At 36.7% G+C, this 13,967-nt stretch overlaps 1 protein-coding gene across 1 annotated transcript in view; it reads right to left on the bottom strand.

The window, feature by feature from the left end:
• Window positions 1–13,967, bottom strand: part of LOC126807875 (MAGUK p55 subfamily member 7) — a 53,609-nt gene that overhangs the window by 255 nt on the left and 39,387 nt on the right. The window contains exons 8-17 of the mRNA XM_050532739.2: window positions 13,662–13,747; window positions 13,391–13,468; window positions 12,040–12,236; window positions 11,304–11,359; window positions 10,899–10,985; window positions 9,729–9,815; window positions 8,829–8,909; window positions 7,400–7,493; window positions 6,939–7,047; window positions 620–763 (exon numbers count right to left, since the gene is read on the bottom strand). Of these exons, the coding sequence (XP_050388696.1) occupies window positions 620–763; window positions 6,939–7,047; window positions 7,400–7,493; window positions 8,829–8,909; window positions 9,729–9,815; window positions 10,899–10,985; window positions 11,304–11,359; window positions 12,040–12,236; window positions 13,391–13,468; window positions 13,662–13,747 (1,019 nt within the window). The remainder of the gene's footprint in view (window positions 1–619; window positions 764–6,938; window positions 7,048–7,399; window positions 7,494–8,828; window positions 8,910–9,728; window positions 9,816–10,898; window positions 10,986–11,303; window positions 11,360–12,039; window positions 12,237–13,390; window positions 13,469–13,661; window positions 13,748–13,967) is intronic.

Here is a 13,967-nt window from a genome sequence, read left to right on the forward strand (position 1 = left end):
AGTAAATATGACCACACAGCAGCAATGTTGACCAAATTTGATATTTCAGCATATGACTATAACTCTGGAACTGAAAGTGGATGGAGGGAGGTGTTCTCTGGAATTAAATATCAGAGAATACCAGATATTGATAGGTTTCATCCTCTCATGACCTCTGTGCTTCCAATCTTAAAGGAAACTGTTAAAAACTTTAGCCTCTATTGAGCTCACAAGGTTTTGTTCAAAGGGGGATAACTGGGAAAAGAGGCTACATTTTTCGACAGATTCTTATCAAATTTTGTGTGAAGGATGAACCCAATTGATTTTCAGCATTCCACAAGTTTAATGGAGAAGAGAGAAATGGGGTTACGGTCTGACTTTCCTGCACCAACTGGACTAATGAAGATAGACTACTCTTACTTCAATTCTTGTCAAGGGATCTTTTACATGCAAGCCAACCTGTACATAGGACAAACGTTCCGGGGTCCATGTAAGCTCAAGTGGTCCATGCTCATAAAAAATTGATCTAATAAATATAATGCTTTATTTTTGCCTCTATAAACTGATTTTAAAAACTACATTATATATACATTGGGGGCCTATTATCAGCCTAATGTCCCTGAATATATGAATGACTTACAGTAAATAATTTGGTATCATCTGTATCTGAATTGGTACATCTGGCCAGTGATACAGATCTTGTAGCCTGGAGACATTCTAATGATGGAGGTCGGATATATATTATATAAGGCTTAATATCACTAGTTCTCATTAACTTGAGAGCCTAAAATATAAAATAAAATACCACCTCTACAGGAAATAAACAAGGGTTAGTGTTCAGGTTAGTGTAGTATTGGTATGGTAGTATTATGAGAATACAATATATTATATTTGATATGTTAAAATATAACATTATTAATCCTTTACCACTAGGGCTCCTTAGACCACCCCCAAACCGCTCCATCCCATGCACAGCTTTGGAAATGAAATGGGGTTTAACTTCCTACTGTTCTGCTCATACTGGGCTAATGAAGACGGGCATATGCCATTCAGTGTGCTATGAGGGAAATTTTTACCCAGACAGCGTCACTATGGCCTAGTCTTATATCGAATTCCAACTGCCAAGGGATCTTTTACGTGCACGCCAATGCATACAAGGAACCTCATTTTTTTCCATCCCATCCAAACGACTATTAAGAATTGGATCTTTCAAATGATCTATATAAAGGTGCATTATGTAAGAGCTAAATCTGCCTATTACATTTCTTTTATCTGGCATGAAATGTTATGCAAATTATTATTTAGACATTTATTCACATGATAAATCCATAATCAACTCTCTAGTTCATCAGATGGCTTAGATATTAAGTGGATTATATAATGTCTGCCATATCTTTGTTAAATGTTAAAATAGAAAATCAAGACTGTTTATTATCGTAGCAATGATACTTGACAATCGAGACTACACTATTTCTTCAAACATTCATAACTTTGATCAAAATAAAGTCATGTGACTGAAATTTTAAATATTTATATTTCGCTAATCACTTTTAAACAGCAATTATTCATCTAAATCTTACATAATGCATTGCATCTTTAAGAAATCCATCTTCATTAGCCCAGTAGGACATTAGACCTCATTTCATTTCATAATAGTTCACTGTCTTCATTAGTCCAGGGGTTGTTGGATGGCTGAATGGTTAGCGTGCGCGCGCTGTATCTGTCATTGAGTCAACTGGCGTGGTTTCGAATCCCCGGTTGTACGTGGCAAGGAGTAGGGTAGCCTCTCCAACCTCGTGGGTTTTCTCCGGGCCTTCGGTTTCCTCCCACTGCTAAAGACCCCTACGCGCAAGAGAATTATGTAAATAAAATTAAACCATATGTTAGTCCCAAAATGACCTAGTTTGTGTCGAGTGGACGTTAAACCCTCTCTCTCTCTCTCTCTCTCTCTCTCTCTCATTAGTCCAGTCCAAGAAGAACAGTAGGATGTTAAACCCATTTTATTTCTTCAAGAAATGAGGAGGTTTGTAAGATTCATTAGTTTTTGTAAATGATCATAAGGCTGACCTTAAAAATATCTTTGTTTCACCAAACCCGACCCACAATCGAGGAGAAGGGTCGGTAGGTCGGTTTTTTTTTCAGATTTTTTTTTTAAGAGCTAATTTGACAGCTTGATAATTTTTCGGGTGCAAACATTCGTCTTCTTTTATTGGCAAACAAATCAATGACATCGGGATTTTTCTTGATGCACGACTCGCACACAAATTGCCACAAACTCACGTTTGAAACTCCCTCAACACGTTTTTAACGATCGTGCGGGTTGTGCCTTCATTTTTCTCGAAAACGGATATTGAAAATATCGTCGTCATGTTTAAAACGACGCCCCACAGACATAGAGGCAGAATCATTTCGTGGGAATGGACGTGCTTTCGTCTGCAACCATTTTGTTGAGAAGCGACACCTATGACGCTTTCGTCTTGATCAACCAGTTTCAATAATGAATCAAACCATAGCCATAGTAAAGGGAAATAACTCTCGTGATATATTTCAGGTTGACACACAAAATAAAATAAAAAGATCGCGGAAAAGTGCAATAAAATAATTTAAGTCGGGGGTGGTTTTAGTTAGTCGGTCGCGTTAGGCGAAACAAAGATATTTTTAAGGTCAGCCTAATATTATGTTTTTGTAGATAATCATAATATAGTACTTCCATGCAAAGATTGGACCTGTTAGAATTTGATACAAATAACAATAATATGACTTGAAGCTTGGCCATCATATTGATAAACATTATATAGTATATTTTAATACTCTGGACATGATTGGTTTTTATAGATTAATAACAATATAACAATATCTGCTACTTGAAGCTTCGCCATCCTATTGATTAAATAGTTCGACAAGTTCAATGGTTAAGTTCAATGGTTACACTTCGTTTATTTTTATTATAAATCAATAACGCAACTTTAACCCTTTAGCACTTAGATCGCCCCCAAATCTCTATAACTACGGCTCCTAAGGCTCCTAAGACCGTGCCAAACCTCAGCAACTATGGCTACTTAGACCCAAATCGTCCTTACTAGGGCTCCTTATACTGCTCATAGCCACCCGATCACCACATGCACAGCTGTGGCACCCGTATGAACTAGTAAATGGTCCTATAATATGGAAAGCTATTCTCATATCTCAGACAGTTTTAAACGGTCAAGGAACAGTAATTTTGGACTGTTCCAATCTTGCCAGGGGTGTACTGGTGTTAATATATCACTTTTATTTAATTATTTTCAATGAACTGGAGTATATAATTAACATGAACTAAGAGCTAAAGGGTTAAAGCTGGATATAATATTGATTTAATAGTGAGAGAGTTGAATATAATATAATGTTACAGTATTTGTAATATACCTCATGAAATATTTAATGACATACAGTATTCTCTATATAACTCAACTTATTTACTAAAGCAAACACCATGACCAATGCTGGATTATGGTGTTGGTTGGTTTCTTAGACCCATACAAGATTAAGACATGGGTGGATTTTAAGGTTTTCTGACAATTTGTGATTGTAGTGGGGGTGGAGGGTAGGGTGAATGCTAACTTAAAGTATAAGTACATCAAATTATTCATTTAAAAAAGTGTTCCCTGTAGTAAAGAAAGGAAAGTCCACTCGACACAAACTAGGGAATTTTGGGACTAACACATGGTTCAATTTTATTTCAATAATTTGCTTGCCTTTAGGGGTCTTTAACAGTGGGGGGAAACCGGAGGACCCATGAGGTTGGACAGGTTACCCTACTCCTTGTCACCTTTAACTGGAGAAACGAAACCGTGCCACTTGACTCAATGACAGACCTTATGATACAACACGCACATGCTAACCATTCGGCCATCCAACCCCCCAGAAATTAAATGAAATGGGTTTTAACGACCTACTGTTCTGAACTGACAGGGCTAATGAAGACTTGCATACACCATTCAATGTACTATGAGGTAAATTTTGCCTGGACAGTACCTCTAAGAACTACTCTTATTTCAAATTCCAACTGCCAAAGGTTCTTTTATGTGTCCATACTCCATTTGTACACAATACTTTGGTTTTTATCCCATCCATATGACTATACTTTGTCCATTGCCAGGCCCCCCCCATCCTACATCACTGACACAAGAGAATCACCCGGGAAAATCATGATGAACTTTCTCACCCAAAAAGGGATCGAATATGGCTCAGGTTAGTGAGCCAACGCCTTACTCACTGAACCACTGCGACTCCAGTAAACATAGACAAAACAGAAACACTATCCCGTATACCAGGGGTGCTTGATGGGTAAAAGTTTCCTAGATTCATAACATATAAATAAGTTTCAGAGGGCCTCACAGTACCTTTCGCCAAGGGTCCTCACGGTACCTTTAGACCAAGGGGTTTACAAACTGTTAAACCTGCATTGATTAGCTAGGGTTTTAGGTTCCACTGACTCAAGAAATCAGAAGTGGTATCAGATGTTCTAGAAAGAGTAAGCAAACCCCTATCTCATATTATGTCACTACTTATAGAGCCAAATGGAGCAGTATTTTGGATTTCAGGGGAATGTCTCACCTTTACTGAAGAGAGAGAGAGAGAGAGAGAGCGAGATCTTATGTTCCCTCAGGTCTGAATAAACACCCTAATAAGGATATATTATTGTTTGAATAACATTTAGTAATTGAACATAATCAAATAAAACAATATTTATGGAGGGTCATAACAGGATTATGCCCCTGGGCAAAACAGTGCACTAGGTCTCTACCTATATGTATCTAGATAGGAATAAAAATATAAATGGTCATTAAACAGTTAGTCACAACATCCTAGCATGCCCAGGAATTAAAACATGTTGAAACTATAGTAACTGTTATCCATAATATGTTTTTATATTTAAGGGCGTTGAGTAGTCGATGATACGCACAAACTTTTCAAGACGTTGCACACTTGTTCCATGTGTAAAATAACTCAAGAGGACACATAACAGCCCAACCGTTTGTTGGGTAATATTGGAGACACAAGGAGAAAGAAAAAAAAGACTATTTATAGCAAACAAGAAGGTGAAAATCCATACAGGCATAAATGAGAAAATTCGACTTTTGTTGTCATCAGCACTCTTTATTATCATGTGGGCCAAGTTAGGAACATAAGTTGGTAAATAAAATTGGTATTTTTTGGGTGATTAATATGTAATTATCACCCCAATGAACAAATATTAAAGTACTAGCTTTAAAATGTGCGTTTTAGACTGCTCAACGCCCATAACCGTCACATTATATTTTTATGTATAATTCAGTATTTTATGAGCTGTTTTAAATTACAGCAGTATGTGGTAATATTTTGTACACAATATATTAATTCTAAAGTGATAAAAAAACACACAGATTTTGTATAGAAAAGTGACGAATTGCTCTAATCAGCTAGTTGCATCTTCATTTAAATTTATTTAACCATGTCCATTTTATATTCTAAACATTTTATCCTCATATTCATTATTAAATAATGTTATGTTTAATCAGGGCTTAGGCTGGCTTTCAACAATGTCCAATTTTATTTCTCAGGTAGGACTGTTACAAAACAAACCGGTATATACAATGTCCAACAACTTATAAAATCTGTCTTTACATAATGCATTAACCCAGTTTTGAGATGATTTACTAAGATCAGATTTTATTTTGATGACTTTAGTCTTCTAGCACACAGTATTGCACAATACATTTTCAAAATTTACACGGAAAATCTCATCCAATTTATGTTTTGCGTGTACTCTAGGCCTGTTGTTATTTTCAAGTACCGTGACTTTAGATATCATTGGCAATTATCAATCAGCTAATCATTAATCCAAGACATTTGGTTACTATTAGTCATTGACACAATCCCGATTATCAGCAAGTTAATTAATTTATAGTTTTCCGCCACGCCATCTGATTGTGATTGACGGTCAATGTAATGGCCAATCTAGGATATATATACGATTAGATTTTTTGCCAACTGTTCTCAAAAAGAATCAACAGTTACCCAAACGTTATCACCAAAATCAAATTTTAATCGCCACTTTCATATTTTTATCGCAGATTGCAAGTTTAGCAACCGACAGCGTGAGCCCTGTGTTTAATCTATGCATTGCTTCCTGCCAACATCTGTTGCACAATAAGTTGTGTTTAATGAAAAAGTCCATTTTTGAATTTGTGGATGAAACTTATACTTTTAAAAAATTATTTTTCAAATTCTACGACATAAAAATTTAGAGACTTGAAATCCTCCTTGTATTTAATATCCAAATAGTTTGCCAGCCAGCTAAATCATCCAGGAAGTCTACAAAGGATGTCACATTGGGAATAAAAATTCAAAATTTATATACCATATGTTAGTCCCGAAATTACCTAGTTTGTTTGAAGTGGATATTTAACCCCATTTCTGAAAGCTAATGATAATTAGATTAGAAATGTCATGAAATTCTAAGAAGCTATACAGTAGTTACCTCCCTTGACACATCAAAGGGAGACAACTAAATCAATCCACACTGAAACTATTGCAGAGTTCATGAACAACTCTGAGGGTGTTTGCAGCAAACATTCTGAAGTTGCAGTCATGAATGGCTGAGTCAAGAAGGGAAGATAGAGAGAGAGAGAGAAATTTGGTTTAACACCCACACGACACAAACAAGGTTATTTCGGGACTAACACATGATTCAACCAGGGAATTGAAACCATGCCAATTGACTCAATGACAGACCTTAAGATACAGTGCGCACGTGCTAACCATTCGGCCATCCAACCTGCCGAAGGGAAGATAAATAGTGACTATACCCTGTATGGTGCTAGTAGAGAAGATTATAAATATTCTGATGATATTCATGTTATGAAATCAGTTACTTTGTCGACCACATGGATTATACAATTGAATTTTGTTCATACTCTTAAAGGGACATAACTTACCTGTGTATGAGGTGTTAGAAGGCAAACTTTTTTAGCGTTAATAACGGCTTGTATTGAATCAATATGTGTTCCGTATAAATTACCCTTATATTCACCGTACTCCGCATATCTGGAAAGTAAATAGAAATATACTTTTCCCAGTTGCCATAGTAACAAAAAACAGCCCCAAAAGTCAAAAATTGTAAAGAAGTTTGGGACATTCACTTTGAAGTCGTCTGCTCAGTGAAATAGTCCCTTGGACCTCTCATATTCTATATTGATAATCAAGGCTACAATAATAGAGGAATTAGATCAAGGCTACAATATAGAGCAACCAGACAGGAGCAACCAGACAGGAGCAACCAGATTTCAAATTATATAAAATATAGCGTAACTTATTGCTAATAGACTTCTGATGTCATATAAAATTTAGCGTACCTTTGTGCTAATAGCCTTCTCATGTCATATAAAATATAGCGTACCTTTGTGCTAGTATATCAGCTTCCATCTCTTCACGTGATATAAACCGGTATTCTTTACCATCGATTTCAAACGGACGAATTGGGCGTGATGTATCTACAATAAATATATTCATAAAGGATGTGATGTATCTACAATATATTAATTACATGTAGATCTCTTCACAATTTCATTTAAATTAAACATCAATCATCTGACATATTCTCAATCTCAGGTTAGTTATGGAAATGAAATGAAATGAAATGGAGTTTAACGTCCTACTGTTCTGCTCCGACTGGGCTAATGAAGACGTGCATATGCCATACAGTGTGCTATACGGGAAACTTTGCCCGGGTAGCAGCAATATAGCCTACTCTTATATCAAATTCCAACTGCCAAGGGATCTTTAACGTGCACACCAATGTATAACGTGGCCCTCCATCTTGCACACCAATGTATACATGGGACCTCAGTTTTCTATCTCATCCTAACAACTAGACAGCTGTCCATGTCAGGCCGTCCGTCCTGCACCACTGACAAGGGGAAACCACGCCGGAAAATCCTGATGAACTTTCTCCGCTAATGCAGGAATCGAACACGCGATCTGCAGGCTTGCGAGCCAGCATCTTACCCACTTAGCCATCGTAGCTCTCTATTAGTTATGGGTATTTGCAGGGGTCTAGTGGTCAAACACGTGTTTTAGATGATAAGGTCTGTCACTGAGTCAAATGGTGTGGTTTCGATGCCACACTTGTACTTGACAAGGGGGGTCTAATGTGTGCAGTTTGCTTTAGATCATAAGGTCTGTCACTGAGTCAACTGGCATGGTTTCAATCCCCACCTTATACTTGACAAAGAGTAAGGGTCACTTGTCCAGCCATGTTGGTTTTCTTCGAGTCCCCCTGGTTTCCTCACACTGCTAAAAGACCTCAACGCGCAAGTAGAAATAAAATTGCACCAAGTTAGTCCCGAAATAACCTAGTTTGCATTGAGTGAACATTAAATCCCATCTGAAGACGTTAGTTACATTTCCATGGAAGCTGATGAACTTCTTGACCAATCCAATTGTCTGTACTAGTTTACAGAACTTTATTGTGTGGAGATTCTGACGGGTTTGGGTTAGGGTATAATTGGACTGATAAAATAAAACAGGGGATTTATTTACAAAATCCTAAAATAAAATGTTTCAAGAATGCAGCCCTTTCATTGGTCAAGAGCTAAAATTTGTATGAGGATTTTAACTTTCAACCAATGAAAATGATGCATCCTTAAAATATTTTTGTGAATAAGGCCCCTGGTAGATCTTTTACGAGAAATACCAATTTGAAGTACCAGGTTTGAAATATTATGACAAATACCCCAAGCCCCTGTCAAGGTTGGAACTCATGTAATTCTGGTTGTAGGTCCTGTATCCAAACAATCAGCATGGCCAACTTTAAAAATAAAACTTACGAGGTAAAACTTCCTCAAAATGACCTGGATTACTTGCTTTTAATCTTCTCTTTAATTCATTTCTACCGACTCCTGGTGGACCTTTAAATAAATATACAATTCTCCTGTCATTACACAGTATACAGCATGATAGGAGGGAAGGAGGAGGGGGGGAGGTGGTGGGGGGAGGTGTCTAATGGTCTTATGGATCATTGATTCTCAACTTGTACATGACAAGGAGTAGTGTCGTCTGTCCATCCTAATGGGTTTTCTTTAAAGTTTTCCTGTTTCCCTAGGAACAAGCAAATTATTGAAATACAAAATCGAACCATATGTTAGTCCTTAAATGACCTATTTTGCATTGAGTGCATGTTAAGGGGGTTAATATATTTGATTATATAATGATTTGAACTAAATGCCTTGGAAATCGTAAGTGGGAGGTGATTGGTATGTGTCTTTTTTGTGGAGATAATTGTCCGTTAAATTAACTGGACAGATAGGTCTGTCATCCTTCGATAAGCGAGCTATGGACCCTGGTAATAAATTCACAACACGCGCTTAGAGGCAAATCTTGGTAACCCCGCCAATTTGTGACCACAGAAACCCCGCAGGAGTGTCGGAATAGTATTATCAAAAGCCTGCCACATGAGTCCAATCAGTCGTCTGAAGAGTTCAATACGAACGAAACTAGTCCCTGACACCCAGGATAGCCACTTAAGAAGCACTCTTACATTCGAAAGTATATATATATGGTTTGAACTATTGACCTACCTATTAATATAACTGGGCATTAATATATATGGTTTGAACTATTGACCTTCCTATTAATATAACTGGGCATTAATATATATGGTTTGAACTATTGACCTACCTATTAATATAACTGGGCATTAATATATATGGTTTGAACTATTGACCTACCTACTAATATAACTGGGCGTAATGCGTATGGTTTGACCTGATATAATTCTACTTCTTCATAGGTTGGAACAGCATCTGTATCATACTCTAAAATATAAATACATCCACTTAAAACAATAACATAGTCATTATATTCAGTATTGATTGATGTGTATGGGGTGTTTCTGTCTGTCAGTCAACAGGTCGGTTCCTGAAACATACATCATGCAAGAGCTAAATCTGCCTATTGCAGGTCTTTCTTTAGGCCTGAAATGTTATATAAACTATTAATTAGACATTAATTAACCTATCTAGACCATAATCAACTCTAGATGGCATCGCTAGCCCGTGATCTTTAGTGGATTATGAGCCGATTTACTGCATAACTTTCCTTTACGATTTAACCAATAAATGGATAATCGAGACTATGATGATGATCAAGGCTAGCCAGAAATTTCAGTCGCTTAGTTCTCGGTTCATAGTGGATCAATCTGAATGAAATTTTCAGCAAATTGTCTTTACATTATTTAGTTTTTAACTATTATAGTGAGAACTGCCAACTCGTTATCAAATCTCCCATAATGTATCTTTAACAAGAACTGTCAGCTCTTTATCGAAATCTTACATATGCATCTTTAATTAGGGTCTTGTGGAGATTTGTAGGTTATTTGACCTCTTGTTAATGTAAAAGAAACACCCCTTCCAAACAAATGAAATGAAATGAAATGAAAAGGGGTTTAATGTCCTACTGTTCTGCTCCGACTGAGATAATGACGACGGTACCACACCAATGAATACTGAACATAAAGAAAGACCACATGTTCATCCTAAAATGACCTGATGTTTTAATAGCTTCAAGCTATTCGTGAAAATACAATAAAATTAAAATTGGTTAGTCTTTGCAAATAAGCATTTTTATAACGGCAATTCTTTAGCCGTGTCTCTGTTCACCAATAACAGAAGCAGTTGCTTCGGTGACACATCATTACGCAGGTCCATCAAAGACCCTTTTTGTGCTCCGGTCTCCAACGACTATATAAAGGGAACATCTGCCCATTTTCTTTTAAGTCTGATGAGTTTGAACTGTACAAAACTTGTTGCTTAATGAGCGAAATCTGGGACGGCTACTCACCACTCATAGATTTATAATTTTGGTTTCAAACTGGTTAAATGTGATAAACAGAAACTTACCTCCATTTTGTATAGCATGGTACATAGTTTTCCTGAGACGTTTCTGACGGGGTATTCTCGGACTATTATGACACGGACTAATTGGTCCTGTAAAACAATGTCTAATTATACAATCAACTATTATTATTATCATTATTTTCTTAAAGGGAAAGTCCCAGATTCAGTAGACAGATTTAACTATTTAAATTCAACAGCAATATGTGATAACTTTATTGTCTGCGATATCACCTCGGTGGAAGCGGACGTTAAATAAAGCTACTTCACAAACATGTGATAACTTGATGTAGCCAAGGGATATTCTTTGTCTAATTACTTGAAACTTTTCCAGACATTTTATACCAAATGAGAATCAACTTATCGAAGGGCTCAGGACAAAACATCCAAATAATAAAATTTATAATTCACTTGTTTCTGATCTCTCTGCTTCTGCTTTAGCTGCCAATCTTCGTAACATTTCCCTTCTGAAAAATCACATTAAAAATAAACGTTCTTAATACCTAGAATCTCCCACATAATAGGAATAGGTGTCATACTCAAGATTTCCAATGGGGGGGAGGTGGGGGGGGGAGGTGGGGTGGGGCTGGGGGGTGCGGAGAGGCTAGAGAACCCACTAATATCGCTGTAATGTTGATATTGTTGACTAAACAACAAATAACTTTTATTAATGAAAATATACAAGTCGTCAGTTTATATACATAATGTGTTTTAGTTAATCAGTTAAAATTGTTAGTAAGGTGTTTTGTCAGTAAGGTGTTATTGAATGATATACACCACTATTGTCTATGTTTGTGTATTCAATAGTGATGGATGTTATACATGTAAATATATAGAACTCAATGACCATTGAATATCGCTCAGGTTATAAGGTCTGTCATTGAGTCAACTAGCGTGGTTTCGATTCCCCGGTTGTACGTGACAAGGAGTAGGGTCGGCTGTCCAACCATGTGGGTTTTCTCCGGGTACTCTGGTTTCCTCCCATTACTAAAAACCCCTAGCGCAAGCAAAGTATTGATATAAAATTGAACCATATGTTAGTCCCGAAATGACCTAGTTTGTGTCGAGTGGATGTTATACCCCATTTCTCTCTCTCTCTATAAATGTTGTAATATAAAGAAACAAATAGAAAATTCAATAAACTTACCGTTCTTGTAACTGTTTACTGGGAATAATCCCTGCCCTATTTTTAGTATCACCATGTTTTCTAGCCTGCCACCAGGTGGAGTCATCCTGACTGACGATGTGTAAAATTTCACCACGAGTAAATGCTAAACCTGCCTCTGGACACGGTATAGTACTGTCATCTTCTGGTGAATAATCAAACAATGCCTTCACACGCGTCTAAAAATATGGAGAAAATTAAAATAACAGAGTACTATGATTTTGCGACCATATTGTATCTTTAGATTCACACCTTGTATAGAAGTCATACCTCACATACTCAAATTAAATTGACGAATGTGTTTGTATATAAAAACAGTGGTAAAACACTGGCTATGTCCTTAATCCATTGTCAAAATATCCTTTAAATACCGGTACTATCTTGTTTATGACAGCTGGAATTCGATATAAGAGTAGACAACAGTGCCGCTGTCCAGGCAAAATTTCCCTCATAGCAGATGCCTGTCTTCATTAGCCCAGTCCGAGCAGAACAGTAGGATTTTAAACCCTGACTTCATTTCATTTCATTTCATTGTTGTGGATCCATATAAGGTCTTTTAAAGATTTCTAGTAATTGAAAATATTTCAAATTAACCCTTTGAGCACGAGCGGGCCCAGTTTGCCTGACTGTGATAATATGAGCTGACAGTTCTCGAGCCGCGACCTTCACTTGTTTACATGCATCTAGTCATTCGGATGGGACAAAAAACCTAGGTCCCATTTACAAGTTGGCACGCACGTTGGAATTTGATATAAGAATAGGCTGCATGTTGGTGTCTTCATTACCCCAGATGGTGCAGAAAAGTAGGGCATTAAACACCCTTTCATTTCATTTAATACTGTTCAGCTCTCTTTCCTGAGATGTGTCAAGGGAAATAACTCTTACACACAAAACGGAGGCAGACTACAATTAAAATTATTTCTCAACTGACTTCAGTGTTAATTCTGGTCTCTTTTGTCAGTTCCAACTGTTTCCTAAATTTTCATTGGGCCTGAACACTTTTCACAACAAACACAGCAACAAATAACCATGTCTTTGCTCCAAATTTTGTATGGGGTTGACCAATAAAATTTTGAAATACACAAACTTCAAGTAGCAAACTAAAAACATGTATAACCTTCTGCCTCTACACCATGAATGTTTACCAAAACACATCAGAAAATATTAATTCAAATCCTTTTATTCGATTCTATAGCAACAAGTCAACAAAAATGCCCATACTAACTGGAGAGAAATAGTTGCTATAAATATATAAACTACAAATCGTGGGTTCCGAGATCGTGAGATAAAATTGGGGTCTGCTTCCCAATGCATTCTACAGTCTGTTACTTACCTTACATTCTCTAGAACCCTGTAATGTTGCTTTTAAACTTGGTGTTAATTTTAAAGTTACTGGACCTGTTATTCTGGACTGAAATAAAAACGAAAAAATTATTAAAAGTTTATTACTAGGTCAAGTTCCTGGAGAAATTTAAAGTTGACAAACATTTATAAAATAAATCTAAAATCTTAAAGGCCACGTATGACTATGGAAACCCAGTGAGGTCTGGAAATGTGTCTATAACATGTTGCCCAGTATTTTGCTGCTAGTATATAAATCTTACCAATATATCTACAACTTCATCAGGAGTTAAACCACGAACACATACACCATTAATCTCATGTACTTCATCTCCTACATTGATTAAACCTGTAATAATAATATAGGTGGTATCAGGTGTTCTAGAAATAGTTGGAGCCTCCAGGGCTCGGTGAGTAATTGGCTTTAACGTCCACACAAAACAATCTAGGTCATATCAGGACTATATTACTTTATTTCAGTAATTTGCTTGTGCAAAGTGTTAGGAAACTGGAGGTGGCAAAAATAACCCCACGAGGTTAGGCAGGCGATCCTACCCCTTGTCACGTAC

The sequence above is a fragment of the Patella vulgata genome, chromosome 9 (genome assembly GCF_932274485.2).
Source record: "Patella vulgata chromosome 9, xgPatVulg1.2, whole genome shotgun sequence".
NCBI classification, from domain to species: domain Eukaryota; kingdom Metazoa; phylum Mollusca; class Gastropoda; family Patellidae; genus Patella; species Patella vulgata.